The following is a 17,983-nucleotide window of genomic DNA, read 5'->3' on the forward strand; positions in this document are numbered from 1 at the left end:
ACCTTTTAAAAATCACTTTTTGGAGTTAATACCAGCTCTATCTGTTCTCATTTATTTTCTTTTTATACTTATCAGGGAGCCAATGATGCCCTGTCTGTTCGAAGTTATAGCAGCCCAAGGGTTAGTACTTCAATTCTATCAATGATTCTGGTCAGACTTCTCAAGTACATCTTATATTTAACTGAATAAGACATTTATGGTACACTGGCTATAATTTGTCTCCAAAGTTGGTCTACGAATGAACAGTAATTCTGACAAAAGATTGAGGCTGAGGAGATGGTGGTGGCGTCATTGTCCAAACACTGAAGTAGGGATCTTCAGTCTATGCTGGTGGACAAAACTATTTCTTTTAGCAAAAAGCAAGGAATGAAAGCGGATGAAAAACTATTTGTTGGGTTGTCAATATCTGCAGTGTAATAACTTATGGCTGTGTTAAATTGCTGTCCTGCTTAAATGCTATCAAAAAGCCAGAATGAGAGCAGATGAGGAGCTATTTTCAGTAAAGTTTCAGCAGTGATAGTTGCTGTCTAGGTTATGGATTAGAATGTCATCTAGTCATAAGGACTAGAAAGAAGCCCTTTGGTCCACCGTGTCTGTGCCCAACCTAAGTAAATTCCATTCCCTATATTTTTCCTGTATCCCTTTAAATCTTTCCTATCCCAATATCTATCCAAGTGCTTTTTAAACTTTGTAATTTTACCCCCCTCTACTACTACCTCACCCACCATCCAGTATCGTTGGGAGTAAAGGTCTTTCTTTAAACCTGTTCTCTGTAGTATCCTATGAACAGGACAGTGACCATTCTTATTATTTACACCCCTCGTAAAGCTCTTTAAGGTCACACCTTGATCTTCTTTGCTCCAGTCTTTCCAGTCTCCCCTTACAATCTCAGTCCCTGAAGTATTAGCAACATTCAAGTGAATCATTTTTACATCCTCTCACTTAATCATGTTATTCCTATAGTATGGCAACTGGAACTGCACGTAGTTTTCCAGATGGAGTTTCATCAATGTTCTTTGCATGTTTAGTCAACCAAATGAGTAACAATCCAATGATTTTGTGATTACATTACAATTGTTTTTGGTTTTATTTTAATTGTAAATTTGTAAATAAGATCTAAAATCAAGCACATACTAGCTCATTCTGAACATAAATGTGATTATATTTTTAGCTGCTACGTGAAATTATGGAAGGGCATAAATACTGCCCTTGAGAGCAATATCTTCTTCCTATAAATTATTTTTCAAGAAACATTGCATGAATTAGCTCTCACCCATTGTCTCCTGAATGGGAAATAACTTCATTTTAAAATTGTCATCTGTGTAATGAGCTCCGTACTTGGACTTTTACCTTTTCTTCGTCTGTAATCTTATCTGGATCTAGAATCATTTGTGTACCTTGAATTTTGGAGTGCTACATGTCTCCACATACAATATGGGAACAGTGAATCTAAATTCTGAAATTCTATACAGGTTTTCCCCGCCATCCAAAGGTAGAGCGTTTCTATGAAACGGTTCGTAAGCCGAAATGTCGTAAAGCGAAGAAGCAATTACCATTTATTTATATGGGAAAATTTTGTGAGCGTTCGCAGACCCAAAAATAACCTACCAAATCATGCCAAATAACACATAAAACCTAAAATAACAGTAACATATAGTAAAAGCAGGAATGATATGATAAATACACAGCCTATATAAAGTAGAAATACTTCTCCACAATCATCGCCGGCACTGTTCTCCGAAGCAAAAATCTCACGCAAGCGCTCTTGGCAAAAACATGGCGCAAGCGCTCTCCAGTAACCATTAAGCTATGAAGCTGCCAAATCATACCAAATCATACGTAAAAATACACAGCCTATATAAAGTAGAAATAATGTATGTGCAGTGTAGTATCACTTACTGGAATTGGGAAGACAGGGCCGAGCACACTGATGATGGAGTGTTAGACTGAGTTGTCGCAGGTTAGGGTGGTGCAATGGCCCCCACTCTCCAGGCTGCCGACTGATATATTGCCACGAAGCATGCAGCGGTAGCTGGAAGGCACACAGCACATCTTTAAGAAAAAAGCCGAAATAAACATGCTAATTAATTAGGTGCCGCCCAACACGTAATTGTCGGCCCAGATCATTGCCGATTGCATCGCCTCTGATCTGGGCCTACATTTACGTGTCGGGCAGCACCTAATTAATTAGCTTGTTTATTTAGGCTTTTTTCTTAAAGATGTGCTGGGTGCATCCTGGCTACCGCTGCATTCTCTGCGAATCGGTATCTGTCCAGGGCCTGGGTGTTGGGGTGGTGGGACACTGGGGTGTCATCTCATCATCGTCTGTTTCCATTAGAGCAGGCGACTCATCTTCTCCTATGACTGCCCGCCTCGATGTCGAAGGTCGAGGTTCGTCATCTGCTGTGGCTGATGTGGAAGGCTTGCTTGACTGCTGAGCCTCGCGCATTTTTCTATCATACAGTTCTTTGTAAGCACTCAAACCATCATGCAAATATCCCCTAAACCTACGTACCCTTTCAAAATTAAAGTCGTATTTTATCATTGCAGCGAAAATCTCACACGGTTGCTTCACATTCATTTCGCTACTGAATTTGGTTTCGATTGTTATCCTTTCCTCTTCCAATTGCATCAGCTCTTCATCTATCAGTTCTTGGTCATGGGATGCCAAAACCTCTTCAATATCGTCTTCGTCAGCTTCCACAAATCAAACTCACGTTGTCCTTACTTCGTTCACCATGATCGAAACACTTAATTATGTCTAGTTTTACGCTAAGTGTAACACCCTTACGAGCTCTTTCAGGCTTTTCCAATACCTCAGAACTCATCTCGCAAACGGCTGCTCACAGGCACGTATTAAAGCAAAGCCGTTCCGAATCCAGGGAAGAGTGGCTGCTCGGGGTGCGCGCTGCCTTTTATTGCGCGGCGCTGGTTTTTTATCACACGCTAATTTTTTTCGTAACAGTGAAAACACCTTCTGAAAGCGAAAACAGGGTACTAATGTAGGTCTTTCGTAACAGTGAGGTTTCGTAAAGCGAACGTTCGAAAAGCGGGGGACACCTGTATTAGAGAATATTTATGTTCTCTTTCCTCCTTTTAGAAAGTTATTTCCAATCCTAAGTATTTTGATCAGTGGAAAGGTTTCAATGTTCAAACTAAATATATATTATCTTGAGCAAGATCTGCTCCCAGAAAGCCAGTGCGGCTTCTGTGCTGAACGTGGGACCACGGACATGATTTTTGCTGCACGCCAACTCCAGGAAAAATGCCAGGAGCAACACAGCGACCTCTTCGTGACCTTTGTCGATCTAACCAAGGCTTTCAATACGGTCTGCAGAGAAGGCTTGTGGAAGATCATGGAGAAGTTTGGCTGCCCCAGCAAGTTCATCACAATCGTCCGGCAGTTCCACGACAGTATGATGGTGAAAGTTCTGGATGATGGTGACGAGTCAGAGGCCTTCCCAGTGACAAATGGCGTCAAACAAGGCTGTGTTCTTGCCCTGACTCTGTTCAGTATGGTATTCTCTGCCATGCTGACAGATGCCTTCCGTAACTACGAAGAAGGAATCCACGTCAGGTACAGGACTGACTGCAGGTTGTTCAACCTTAGGCGCCTGCAGGCAGTTACAAAGGTGCAAAAGACTGTCATCAGAGACTTCTTGTTTGCTGATGACTGTGCACTCAACGCCAGCACAGAGCAGGAGATGCAGCATGAAATGGACTGCTTCTCACAAGCTTGCGACAACTTCGGACTCACTATCAGCACCAAAAAGACCGAAGTTATGTACCAGCCTGCCCCAGGAAAGCCATACCAGGAGCCGTGCATCACGGTGAAGGGTCAGAACCTCCAGGCAGTCGACAACTTCACCTACCTGGGCAGCATACTCTCTCGCGCAGTGAATATAGACGCTGAGGTCAAGCAGCGTCGCCTTTGGGAGACTCCGTGAGAACGTCTGGGAGCGGAGGGGACTCAGCCTTACCACCAAGCTGAAGGTCTACTGTGCAGTGGTCCTTACCACCCTCCTTTACGCCAGCGAGACCTGGACTGTCTACAGCAGACACGCCAAACAGCTCAACCACTTTCAGCTGAGCTGTCTCCGCAGACTCTTCTACATCAGGTGGCAGGACAAAGTCCTCGACACGGAAATCCTGGAACGAGCTGGGCTCTGCAGCGTCTACACCCTCCTGCTGAAAGCCCAAGCCAGGTGGGCTGGACATGTGGTCAGAATGCCAGACAGCCGATTGCCTAAGCAGCTGCTGTACGGAGAACTGTGTCAGGGCAAGCGCTCAGTCGGGGGGCAGAAGAAACGTTACAAAGACTGCCTCAAAGCGTCCCTCAAAGGCCTGGATGTGGACATCAACACATGGGAGACGCTTGCCCTCGACCGTCCAGCTTGGCGCAGCAAGATCACCACAGGAGCCCCTGCAGCTGAAGTCAGACGCATCATCGAGGCGCAACGAAAGCGTGCTGTGCGCAAGGCCCGAGCAGCATCCACTGCCACAACAGCACCCACCCACTTGTGTCCCACATGTGGGCGAGCCTTCAGGGCCCGGATTGGCCTCATCAGTCACCTCTGGACCCACAGCCGCCAATCTCCCATTTGACTTTGAAGCCATGGTCATCTTCGACTACGAAGGACGAACAACAAACAACAACAACAACAATATTATCAAAGTACATATATATCACTATATACACCCCTGAAATTTATTTTCTTGCAGGCATTTACAGTAAACACAAAGAAACACAATAGAGTCAATAAAAGACTGCACCCAACAGGATGGACTGAAAAACAATGTGCAAAAGACAACAAACTGTTTGGCATAATTGCATATATTTACACAAAACAACAGAATTTTGCAGAATATTTGTCTTTCAGACAAGCACATTCATCCCATCCCTGCTGGGATTTTGGCTAAATGTTTGCTTTTTTTTGAGGACTAATGATAAATAACAGGACAAGTATGATATGTCAGAGCAACACATACGAAATGTTGGAGGAACCAGCAGGTCAGGCAGCATCTATGGAAAAAAGCTTGGTCGACATCTCAGGCCAAAAGCCTTTGGCAGGACTGGAAGAAAAAAGCTAAGGAGTAGATTTGAAAGTGGGGGAAGAGAGAGAGAAACACCAGGCGATAGTTGAAATTTGGAGAGGGCGGGATGCAGCAAAGAGCTGGGAAGTTGATTGGTGAAAGAGAAAGAAGGCCATGGAAGAAAGAAAAAAGCTGCGGGGGGGGGAGGAGGAGCACCAGAGGGAGGCGATGGGTGGGCAAGGAGATAACATGAGGGAGGGCAAAGGGGATGGGAAATGGTGAGGGGTAGGGGGCAGAGGCATTACGGGAAGTCTGAGAAATCGATATTCATGCTATCATGTTGGAGGTTACCCAAACGGAATATAAGGTGTTGTTCCTCCAAACTAAGTGTGACCTTATCACGATAGTGGAGGAGGCCGTGGGTGGACATATCGGAATGGGATTGAGAAGTGGAACTGTCGTGATAAGGCCACGCTTAGGTTGGAGGAACAACACCTTATATTCCATTTGGGTAGCCTCCAGCTTGATGGCATGAAATTGATTTCTCAAACTTCTAGTAATGCCTCCCACCCCTCCCTTCACTATTTCCCTCTCTCATGTTATCTCCTTTCCCACCGAAAAAGAGGAGCCTCCCTCTGGTGCTCCTCCCTCCCCCCCCATCCCCCTTTTTCTTTATTCTGTGGCCTTCTGTCTCTTTCACCAATAAACTTCCCAGCTCTTTGCTTCATCCCTCCCCCTCCAAGCTTCACCTATCGCCTAGTGTTTTCTCCCTTCCCTTCCACCTTTCAAAGTCCTGCTGAAGAATTTTGGCCCAAAACATCAACTGTGCTTTTTTCCATAGATGCTGCTTGGCCTGCTGAGTTCCTCCAGCATTTTGTGTGTGTTGCTCGGATTTCAGCATCTGCAGATTTTCTCGTTTGTAATTTGAAGTACAATATACAGGTGTCCCCCGCTTTACGAAACCTCACTGTTACGAAAAACCTACATTAGTACCCTGTTTTCGCTTTCAGAAGGTGTTTTCACTGTTACGAAAAAAAAGCAGCGCGCGATAAAAAATTCAGCGTGGGAAAAAAAATCAGCGCGCGATAAAAGGCAGTGTGTGTCCCGAGCAGCCGTTTGCAAGATGATTTCTATGGTGTCGGAAAAGCCTAAAAGAGCTCGTAAGGGTGTTACACTTAGCATAAAACGAGACATAATTAAGCGTTTCAATCATGGTGAACGAAGCAAGGACAAAGTGAGTTTGGCTTGTGGAAGCTGACGAACTTGATGTTAAAAAGGTTTTGACATCACACGACCAAGAACTGATAGATGAAGAGCTGATGCAATTGGAAGAGGAAAGGATAACAATCGAAACCGAATGCAGTAGCGAAATGAACGTGAAGCAACTGCGTGAGATTTTGGCTGCAATGATAAGTACGACTTTAATTTTGAAAGGGTACATAGGTTTAGGAGATATTTGCAGCATGGTTTGAGTCCTTACAAAGAACTGTGTGATAGAAAAATGCGCGAGGTTCAGCAGTCAAGCAAGCCTTCCACATCAGCCACAGCAGACAACGAACCCCGACCTTCGACATCGAGGTGGGCAGTTATAGGAGAAGGTGAGCTGCCTGCTCTAATGGAAATAGATGACGAGATGACAACCCAGTGTCCCACCACCCCAACACCCAGGCCCCGGACAGATACCGATAAGCGGAGAATGCAGCAGTAGCCAGGAGGCACACAGCACATCTTTAAGAAAAAAGCTGAAATATACATGCTAATTAATTAGGTGCCGCCCCACACTTAAATGTCGGCCCAGATCAAAGGCGATGCAATTGGCAGTTGGCACTGATCTGGGCCGACAATTACGTGCCGGGCAGCACCTAATTAATTAGCATGTTTATTTTGGCTTTTTTCTTAATGATGTGCTGGATGCCTCCCAGCTACCGCTGGACCCCTGCATGCTTCGCGGTTTGCTATCGGCGGCCTGGAGGGTGGGGGCCACTGCACCAGCCAACCTGTGACGACTCAGTCTAACACACCATCATCAGTGTGCTCGGTGCTGTCCCGATTCCAGTAAGTGTTACTACACCGTACATACATTATTTCTACTTTATATCGGCTATGTATTTTTATGTGTTGTTTGGTATGATTTGGCAGCTCCATAGCTTAAAGGTTACTGGACAGCGCTTGCGCCGGGTTTTTGCCAACAGTGCTTGCGTGAGATTTTCTGCCAACGGCGCTCGCGTGAGATTTTCGCTACGGAGAACAGTTCAGTAATGATTGTGGAAAAGTATTTCTACTTTATATAGGCTGTGTATTTATCATATCATTCCTGCTTTTACTATATTTACTGTTATTTTAGGTTTTATGTGTTATTTGGCATGATTTGGTAGGTTATTTTTGGGTCTGTGAACGCTCACAAAATTTTCCCATATAAATAAATGGTAATTTCTTCTTCACTTTACGACATTTCGGCTTACGAACCGTTTCATAGGAACACTGTACCTTCGGATGGCGGGGGAAACCTGTATCCCTGATTTTGATGCCAGAAAGGCTTTCGTGTGAGGACCATGATCTTTTTAATGCTTGCTGATGGGCGTTGCAATCTAAAGTGTGCAGCAATAGATCACTTAGTACAAAATTGCTGTCCGTGGTAAAGTGACATGAATGAACTTCTGCAGGTAGAACTGAATGCCAGTATCAAATTGCTATTGTGCATTTTATTTAGCTATCTCTGTGTCCTCAATTATTAAGTTACCATATTCAAAACATGATTTCAGGAGTGGATAAAATAATTGTGATTAGTCGCTTAAGATACTGTCCTTTATATTTAAACATGGAAAAAGAACTGCTTTTTTGAAAGATAGCAAATCATTCCCATGATTTGTCAGGAATCAGTTGACAAGCAACCAAAATTCTGTGTTTTCTCTGCACTTTTTGTCAGTCATTTACAACCCATGTAAAGTTCTTGTTTTGGAGCAGAATAGTCAAATAGTAAAGCATTCTTAAAATGTGTTTGTGTTCTTATTTTGTTCTTTTCAAAGCACTCTTACTTTGATGTACCTGTGCCTCACAGAAGCACCTCAAGGAGAAAGGATCTTGTGGTTTGTAAAGTAAAAATCTTCGTTGCTTGTTGAGTATTTTCATCCAGTCTTTTATATTCTGCAAGGAAAAGATATTAGGTGCATGGAAATTAAGAATTTCTAAGTAAATGCCCTTTACTAATTAACAAGTGTTCTTGGAGTGAAATATTCTGCGTCCTTTACAAAATGATTGCACGCATACTTGGAATGCTCTTTTGCTTGTAACAGTGTGCATTATTACTACATTTTCTGTTTATAGATTTCTAGCATCTGCAATTTTGAAGAGTAGAAAGGGTAAGCCAGGGAACTACAGACCAGTCAGCCTAACATCAGTGGTGGGAAGTTACTGGAGAGAATTCTGTGGGACAGGATCCACCAGTGTTTGAATGGCCAATGTCTGATTGGAGGAGTTAGTAATGCTTTATGTCTGGAAAGTTGTGTTTGATGAAACATTTAGAGTGTTTTGAACAGGTAAATAAAAGAGTAGATGATGTTAGGATAGTGGATGTTGGCAAGGCATTGAACAAGGTCCTATATCATAAGCTTGCCATTAAGGTTAGGTCTCATGGTATCCAGGGAGATTTGATTAGGTGGATTCATAATTGGCTCAGAGGTAAGAAGCTGAGAATGGTGGTTAAAGGTTGTTCTCAAAATGGAAACGTGACCAGTAGTGTTGGGGCCCTTGTTATTTGGTATTTATACAAAGTGATTTGGATGTGAATGCAAAAGGCTTGATCAGTAAGTTTGTGGATGTCACAAAAATTGTAGGTGTTTTTACAAAGAAAGTTATCATAGAATATTAGGCAATTTGGGAAGTGAGCTGAGGAGTGGCTCATGGATTTCAACACAGATAAGTGTGAGGTGATGCATATTAGAAATTCAAACCAGTGTAAGACTGTGAATGGTAGGGTATTAGGGTGTGTAATATTACAGAGGAACCTAGGAATATTAGTGCACAGTTCATTGAAAGCAGTGTCATTGGGAGACAGGGTGGTGAAAAATGCTAGCCTTGATCCTTTAGTGCTTTAGAGCTGCAGGAGATGAGTGGGATTTTTAAACAATATTTCTCCTCTGTATTTACTGCATTTACTGAAGAGAAAATCATGGTTGACCTGTTACTTAATAAAGGCAGCAAAAGTAAACCAGCATGCTGAACCAGACATCAGTGTTCAGTAATTTACTGGAGGAGATTCTAGAGGGACAGGATCTATCAGAATTTCTATAGACAAGGTCTGATGAGAGATAGTCAGCAAGGCTTTGTGAATGGGAAATACTGCCTGACAAATGTCCAAGTTTTTTGTACAGGCAGCCAAGTGCATAGATGAGGTCAGGGTTTTGGATGTTCGGCCAAGACACATGGTGCTCTCTAGGGATTGGTGTTTGTCATCATCTGTATCAGTGATTTGAATGAGAATGTTGAAGGTATGGTTAGTAAGTATTTACCTACTAATAAATGGTACTTTAATATCAACTGCATACTTACTAACCATGTGAAGAAAGCTATCAAAAATTATTAGTAATGGGACAAGGACTAGTAATGGCTGCTAATTCAGACAAACACTGGACATTGCATTTTGGGAACTCGTGGTAGCGTAGCAGTTAGCACGACGCTGTTACAGTTTGGGGTGTTGGAGTTCACAGTTCCCGGTGTCCTCTGTAAGGAGTCTACATCCTCTCCATGGAATACATGGGTTTTCTCCAGGTCCTCCAGTTTTCTCCCACAGTCCAAAGACGTACCGGGTAGGTTAATTGTAAATTGTCCTGTGGTTAGTTTAGAGTTAAATCCTGGTTGTCAGGGGTCGATGGGGTGGTGCTGCTCAAAGAGCAGGAAGGGCCTACTCCACACTGTATTGCAAGATAAATAAATTTTTCGCTAAATAAAAAAAATCAAACATGGGTAGGATTTATCCTATAAATGAGTGGGCCCTGGGGAGTATGTGGAATAGAGGGACTTTGGAGCACAAATATATAGTTTGCTGAAAGTGACGCCATAGGTAGATGTGGTGGTGAAGGAGGAATTTGGCATGCCAGCCCTCATCACTCAGACCACTGAGCAGGCATCACATTGAAGGGACATCATGTTGCGGTTGTCTAAGATTATGGTGAGGCTGCATTTGGAGTATTGTGTACAGTTTTAGTCACCTTCCTGAAGGAAAAATGTCAATCACGTGGAAAGAGTGCAAAGAAGATACACGAGAATGTTGCTGGAAATCAACCCTGAGTTGTAGGGAGGGCTCAGTCAGGCAGTGACTTCATTCCTGAAACTTTGGAGATTGATGAATAATCTTAAAGTGCTGTATAAAAGCATGAAAGGTATAAACAGGGTGAATTGTAAAATTAAAGATTAGCTTTATTTGTCACATGTACATTGAATCATACAGTGAAATAGGTTGTTTGAGTCAACGACAAACACAGTCTGAGGAAGTGCTGGAGACAGGCCACAAGTGTTACCATGCTTCCAGCATCAGCATAGCATGCCCACAACTTAATAACCCTAACCTGTATATCTTTAGGATGTGAGAAAAACTGGAGCACCTGGAGAAAGCCCATGCAGTCACGGGAAGAGTGTACAAATTCTTACAGACAGCAGTGGGAATTGAACCCTAATTGCTGGCACTGTAAAGTATTCGCTGACCGTTACACTACCATGTCGTTGTAGCGTGTACTGTCTTTTTCTCAGGAAAAGCAAGTCTAAAACGAGAAGGAAAGGAATTAAAAGGCACCAGAGGGGAACCAATTTACCTGGAGAGGGGTGTTTATTTGCAATAATCTGCTAGCAGATGTAGTTGAGGTAGGTATAGTGGAAAGTTGTTGTGCTGAAGGGCCAGTTTCCATGCTATATGACTAACAAGCTTTAAAAGGCATTTGAATAAGTACGTCGTTAGGAAAGCCTTGAGAGATATAGACCAAATATGGGCATATGGGACTAGCTCCGGTAGGCACCTTGGCTGGCATAGCTGAGACTAGGGGTTTGTTTCCATTCCTTGTTACTCTAAGTAAATGTCCATGCTAACCAATCCCATTTAATAGCACCTTGGCTATTGCTTTCTCATATTTTGATGATTAAAATGCTCATCCCTATACAGTTTAATTCAGGTCAGGCAGTGAAATCTGAAGTGTCACCACCTTATTGGTGAAAGTTTTTTTCCTCTGACTCTTTTATGCCTCACCTTAAACCTAACCCATCTACTTTGCACTTTGGAATAAAATTTTTCCCTGTCTGCCTACCCAAGCCCCTCATAATTTTGTATACTTCCATCAGGTTACCCTCAGCAGCCTCTACTCCAAGGTAAATGAAGTGGTTAAGGGCAGGTACTCCCATATTTAAAAAGTGTCTGCACAAGCATTCCTGGAAAATAGGTGGTGGCATGGACATGATGGGTTGAAGGGCCTGTTTTCATGGTGTATGACCTTGACTATAAACCTAGAAGGATGCTGAAAAGGATCTGGTGCTTTCCCGGCGTATTTTCCCTGTGACTTGATACGTTGAATAGCGCTCTTCTTGGGCTTCCAGCTGGATACATGTATTGATTTTAACTGACGTTTCGATGACGTACCCTGTCATCTTCATCAGGGATGATGCCTGGACATGTCTAGCCTACTGGTATTTATACCCCCGTTGTCTGTCCCTACTGGTTGTTAGTCCTCATCCAATCAGAATTCCACTGGCCCACCTTTTTTATAATTGAATTCCAGTTCTTACTTAGAGCCGAGACTTTTGTCTTTGTTAAGATTCTTTTGTTCTAGTTTTATTTTAATGGCTTTCTTCACCAGGCGGTCCCAAAACCCATTGGCGTGTCACAGTAGTTTAGTGCTGTCAAAATCAATCCTATGGGCATTGCGAATGCAATGTTCTGCTACCACCAATTTCTCTGGGTAATCCAAACAGATACACCTCCTGTACTCCATGATGCAATTTTCCACAGTGCATCCTGTCTGGTCGATATATGCTGTTCTGCATTCACAGGGAATCTTGTAAATGCCAACTGTCTTGCGTCCCAGGTCATCTTTGACCTGCGTAAACTGTGATGCGTTTGCCATTGCTACCGTCTGTCTTCCCTATATTTCCACAGTTTCTGGAAGGATCTCCAGGATTCTGAAGAAATACCGGATTAATACCATCCATAAACCCATAAGAAAGCTCAAATCGCAGTTTATGCGGGTTAAAATCGATATATGTACCCAGTTGAACGCCCAAGAAGAGATTATTCTAAAAGGGTGCAATCCAACATATCAAGTCACAGGGAAGGTGTACAAACACCACAAAGAACAGCATCTAGGGTCATGAAAGAGGAGAGAATCTGTCAATATTCCCTTGGGTGTTATTTACCAGAGAAACCTCTTTGCATTTAATGGCTAGTGAGGTTTTATGATAAAATGGTTTAACTTCTTGTGATATCAATCACCTCCAGTAACAATGATTCCAGACATAGTCATAGTCATACTTTATTGATCCCGGGGGAAATTGGTTTTCATTACAGTTGCACCATAAATAATAAATAGTAATAAAACCATAAATAGTTAAATAGTAATATGTAAATTATGCCAGGAAATAAGTCCAGGACCAGCCTGTTGGCTAAGAGTGTCTGACCCTCCAAGGGAGGAGTTGTAAAGTTTGATGGCCACAGACAGGAATGACTTCCTATGACGCTCTGTGTTGCATCTCGGTGGAATGAGTCTCTGGCTGAATGTATTCCTGTGCCCACCCAGTACATTATGTAGTGGATGGGAGACATTGTCCAAGATGGCATGCAACTTGGACAGCATCCTCTTTTCAGACACCACCATCAGAGAGTCCAGTTCTATCCCCACAACATCACTGGCCTTACGAATGAGTTTATTGATTCTGTTGGTGTCTGCCACCCTCAGCCTGCTGCCCCAGCACACAACAGCAAACATGATAGCACTGGCCACCACAGACTCGTAGAACATCCTCAGCATCGTCCAGCAGATGTTAAAGGACCTCAGTCTCCTCAGGAAATAGGGACGGCTCTGACCCTTCTTGTAGATAGCCTCAGTGTTCTTTGACCAGTCCAGTTTATTGTCAATTCGTATCCCCAGGTATTTGTAATCCTCCATCATGTCCACATGCTCATTTATTGAGGGACAGCTATCATGAAATGCCACCCTATTTTTCTCAACAATGTTTTCAACTGCTGGCCTGCCACACATCTTAGGAATGAATTGTGTGCACTCACCTTTTGCTTTTTTCATGCTTTATCTGTCTGCTTTGTGTTGGATATTTATTATTCTTGCACCTTATTTTCCTTTCTGTGGATTTGTAGTCATTGCCTCAGGAAAAGAACAAGTCAGCTCAACTCAAGAAAACCTCTCGATCTGTATGTAAACTGATTGTTGTATTGTTTTAAAATCTAATTCATAGACAATATTGTTTATTTTTGTGTGAGACGAAAAGAGAATCCTTAAAATTGCCTTTGCAGGATTTGGTTTGGAAAGTGAAGTATTTTCTACGTGATCTCAAAATATTTTGTGGTACAGGAATATGTGCAGCCGCTGTCTATGTATGTTTTATGTGTATACCAAGAGACTGCAGTTTCTTTTAATTAGCTGGGATCGCTTCAGGTTTTCTTATTGAACACAAAAAGTATACCATGCTAGAAATGGTAACTATATTAACAAGATTATATAAGTGCTCGGCTACAGCAAAGAGCTGAAGCTGTAAAAATATTTTTGAAGTATATGAATGAAAATGTTCTCCATTACATTGCAATTCTTGCACAATTTAGATAAGGTAGTTGAAAAATCTTCAGTTACTTAAAACTACATGCGAACTACACACTGATGAGGGAGAGGGAGAGGTGGAGAGTCCGTCATCGTGCCCGACGCCGGCCCCCTAGGCCTGAATCGACGTAGTAGTAGTACATGTGAATCACATAATCTGGCCCATTGTATGGAATACAGGTTAAGACAATACTTGAGACAAGTCTTCATGCAATCTCAGACCAAGGGGTTCAGGCTGTCTATCAAATTGATAGAAACAAAGAGACAATATAGTAATTAAGTTATCAAGTATGCAGATGGCCCTTGCAATTTGAATAATAAGGACAAGAAATTCCTTCCTCCCTCCTGCATGCTATGCCTTTTTTCAGCTTCCCAAAAATGTGGCTGATGAGAGGGAGAAAACTCTTTCCCTTGGAGAAGGTAAGAAAAGTCCAGGAGATCAGTTCAAGTAAATACACAGTGGCTCTAAATCCACTCAGAAGTTCACTTAGAAATCCATTTAGATGGAATCCACTTAGAAATTCACTTAGAAATCTATTTAGTAGATACCAAAATGATATGATTTCTGTTATAGCCAAGAACAAGCCTGGCTCTGTTCTGAAGATCTGAAAGGTCTTGATGGGCACTATATAACCTGGATGTGTAAATTGATAGCAGTTAAAACTACTTGTAGGAATCTAACATTGAAAATATTATTTTGGATTGAAAGGACCAAATAATTGGTGGTTACATTAAACTTTTGCACCTTGTGTAATCTAAAAATCAATGGGTTTTAATAATGACACAATTAAATTCTAATACTCATATTGAAATCTGATAAGGATATTCTGTCGTTTTAAATTTACTTGATTAATCAATAATTGTTGATTTAAAATATTAATGTTTAGATGGTAATTTTGAGACAGGAATACATTTGTTTTTATTTATGTTTCAGTGCTAGAGCTCAGTGAACAGTGATGCTCAGGTAGCCAGGGAGAAGCTCTCCACAGGTCCACCCCAGGTTACAGCAGATTCTGTTCCTTTTTATAGCCTGGTCTCCCACATGCTCTTAGTATGTAATGCACAGTACACAAGTTGAGAAGTCATAAACTTGGGAGGACTTGTATTTGCTGATTTCTTGGGTAGTTAACCCTTTGCCATGATTCATTGTAAATCTGCCATATATGTTTTATTATTTATTCTATTTTCTCCATTTTATGATATTTGTTGAATTGATGTCCATAAGTCTTATGATTTATTATTTTGAAAATATTAAAGTTTTTTCTCTTTAATTTGCTTTTCAGAGTGGAATATCTCATGACAAAATGAAGTACAGCATCTTACCTAGCTCTAACTCCTTCTCTTCCTTTTATACTCGGGTCTGTCCTTCTATTTTTGCCTTGTTACTTAATGTAAAGTTTGTTTTCTTTCTGACTCTATTTTGGGAGACTTTGCTTTGACTACCATTGCAATGGCTCTTTTCCATTTGGAGGTCTGTTTACAAATTAGCTGAAACTTGCAATTTTAAATTCTGGTTCTGAGTTCTATAAATGGGTAGAGACCAAGAAAAGCTGTGAATATCCATAAGGCATATTTTTGAGAAAGGCTAGATATTTCTGTAATAATATATATGCTTTTGCTTCTTCATGTGGAAAGATTTTAGACAGCTTTGAACATAATTTCAAACATGATGGCTATAAATGGTGTTATTCAGCTGCATATTGCTTTTGTTGATGTTTTCTTGGGCTAAAATCATATCCAATATGATGTGTGTTAGTGTCATACAGCTTGGGAAGGGGCACTTTGACCTACTGTATCCATGCCAACTTTCAAGCACTCATCTACACTAATTCCACCATTCCTCTTGCATCTCTTCCTCAACCTGATTCTCCTACCACCCACCCTCACCAGGGACTGTTTACAAATGTTAATTAGTCTACAAATCAGAACTTCTTTGACGTGAGCGGGAAACTGAAGCCCCTTGGGAAACCCACTCAATCATGTCGAATAGTGAGACTCTGTACAAACAGCAGCTAAGATAAAGTTCATAACCTGAGTGTCTAGAGCTGTACAGCATCAGCTGTGCCTCTTTCCTGCCCTACCACTGGAGTATATTTGAAATAATTCGAGTCACTATGAATTTCTTTGTCCATAAGAACTTAAGTCCATAAATTAGACTTAAGTTTGCAATTGAGGGACAACTGTTAGTGATACAGTGAAGCACCAGGGATTGGAAACTGTTGCATTTTGAGCTTCCAGTTATTGTCTAAGTGCTGTTAGTTTACTTTTACAAATCCTTGAGTATATGCCCATTTGCCCTCTCACTTGTGATCGGGGTCTCGGCCTGAGGCGTCGACTGCGCCTCTTCCTGTGGATGCTGCTTGGCCTGCTGCGTTTACCAGCAACTTTGATGTATGATCCTATTTCATTGTCTTTTTTCTAATTAGGAATTCATTAGCAGAACTATCAGCTCATCAACCACTATAATTTCTTCCTCAGGCTTTTTATAATGCTAAGCCCATGAATGCAGTTGTAAACGTAACTTTGCTGGATCAAATAACGACAGCACAAAAAGATGGTTACTTATCTTTTCACCCGTTTATTTCTTCGAGCTCAGCCGGCGAGTGAACTTAGACCCGACGTCAGGGAGAGACCCTTTCTCATCTCCCCGGCGGTTCTGCAAGTTCACTGCCCGATGTTAGAATTGTCAGAAGTTATAAGGCCACCGATACAAAAGAACAATCAGTTTGATAACTATTCCGGTCAAGTCAATGGACTATTGATACAAAAGTACAATCAATTTGTTAGACACTCCAGCCACCTTAATTAAAGAAAAGAATGTCCTACCTGGTTTGCTGGAGCCACAACTTAATTACAAAGATAAGAACATCTGTCAAGTATATGCTTCAATTAAGAAAGGAATGTTCTGTCTAATTTCCATCAGGTACTGCTTTTTGTCAAAATCAAAAGGCATGAAATCATATCTGTGAAAAGCTCAGAGACATCTATGTGGATCTGGGCAAACTTTAATCATCTTGCTCCAAAGAAGGCAGCTGTGAGACATTATTCAAACACACTGCAGTTACAGACATAGTCAGTACTGAATCCATTGTTTACAGGAATCTTGAGAATCCCCCATTCCCTTAAACTGATAGGATAGATGTGAATAATTGGCTACTTGAAATGATTCAATCCGCTGGTTTGAAAAATATTTCAGTTATGAGATGCCCACATCTCCACAAATGCCTTGCTTTAATACAGATTCATGGTACAGCACAAGAACACCGGGACTGGACGGGATGTACCCCAGGCTACTGTGGGAAATGAGGGAAGAAATTGCTGAGCCTCTGGCAATGATCTTTGCATCATCAATGAGGACAAGAGAGGTTCCGGAGGATTGGAAGGTTGCGAGTGTTGTTCCCTTCTTCAAGAAAGGGGGTAGAGATTGTCCAGGAAATTATAGACCAGTGTGACTTACTTCAGTGGTTTGTAAGTTGATGGAGAGGATCCTGAGAGTCAGGATTTATGAACATTTGGAGAGGCATAATATGATGAGGAATAGTCAGCATGGCACTGTGAAAGGTAGGTCGTGCCTTACAAGCCTGATTGCATTTTTTGAGGATGTGACTAAACATATTGATGAGGGTAGAGACGTGGGTGTAGTGTATATGGATTTCAGCAAGGCATTTGATAAGGTACCCCATGCCAGGCTTATTAAGAAAGTAAGGAGGCATGGGATCCAGGGGGATATTGCTTTGTGGATCCAGAACTGGCTTGTCCACAGAAGGCAAAGGGTGGTTGTAGATGGGTCATATTCTGCATGGAAGTCGGTCACCAGTGGTGTGTCTCAGGGAGTGCCTCAGGGATCTGTTCTGGGACCCCTACTCTTCATGATTTTTATAAATGACCTGGATGAGGAAGTGGAGGGATGGGTTAGTAAATTTGCTGATGACATAAAGGTTAGGGGTGTTGTGGATAGTGTGGAGGGCTGTCAGAGATTACAGCGGGACATTGATAGGATGCAAAACTGGGCTGAGAAATGGCAGATGGAGTTCAACCCAGATAAGTGTGAGGTGGTTAATTTTGGTAGGTCAAATATGATGACAGAATATAGCATTAATGGTAAGATTTTTGGCGGTGTGGAGGATCAAAGGGACCTTGGG

General features: G+C 42.0%; 1 protein-coding gene across 11 annotated transcripts in view; it reads left to right on the top strand.

Moving 5' to 3' along the window:
- The window catches only part of lrrfip2 (leucine rich repeat (in FLII) interacting protein 2), a 130,934-nt gene that overhangs the window by 21,085 nt on the left and 91,866 nt on the right, over positions 1–17,983 (top strand). For 5 of the 11 annotated variants that reach the window (XM_063054807.1, XM_063054829.1, XM_063054836.1 and 2 more), the window contains exons 6-9: positions 76–120; positions 8,061–8,129; positions 13,385–13,438; positions 15,125–15,199. The exons of 4 other annotated variants lie outside the window; for them this stretch is intronic. In XM_063054807.1, the coding sequence (XP_062910877.1) occupies positions 76–120; positions 8,061–8,129; positions 13,385–13,438; positions 15,125–15,199 (243 nt within the window). The remainder of the gene's footprint in view (positions 1–75; positions 121–8,060; positions 8,130–13,384; positions 13,439–15,124; positions 15,200–17,983) is intronic. 2 more of the 11 variants (XM_063054817.1, XM_063054861.1) reach the window with 2 other exon arrangements.

This window comes from Mobula hypostoma, chromosome 1 (assembly GCF_963921235.1).
Source record: "Mobula hypostoma chromosome 1, sMobHyp1.1, whole genome shotgun sequence".
NCBI lineage: Eukaryota > Metazoa > Chordata > Chondrichthyes > Myliobatiformes > Myliobatidae > Mobula > Mobula hypostoma.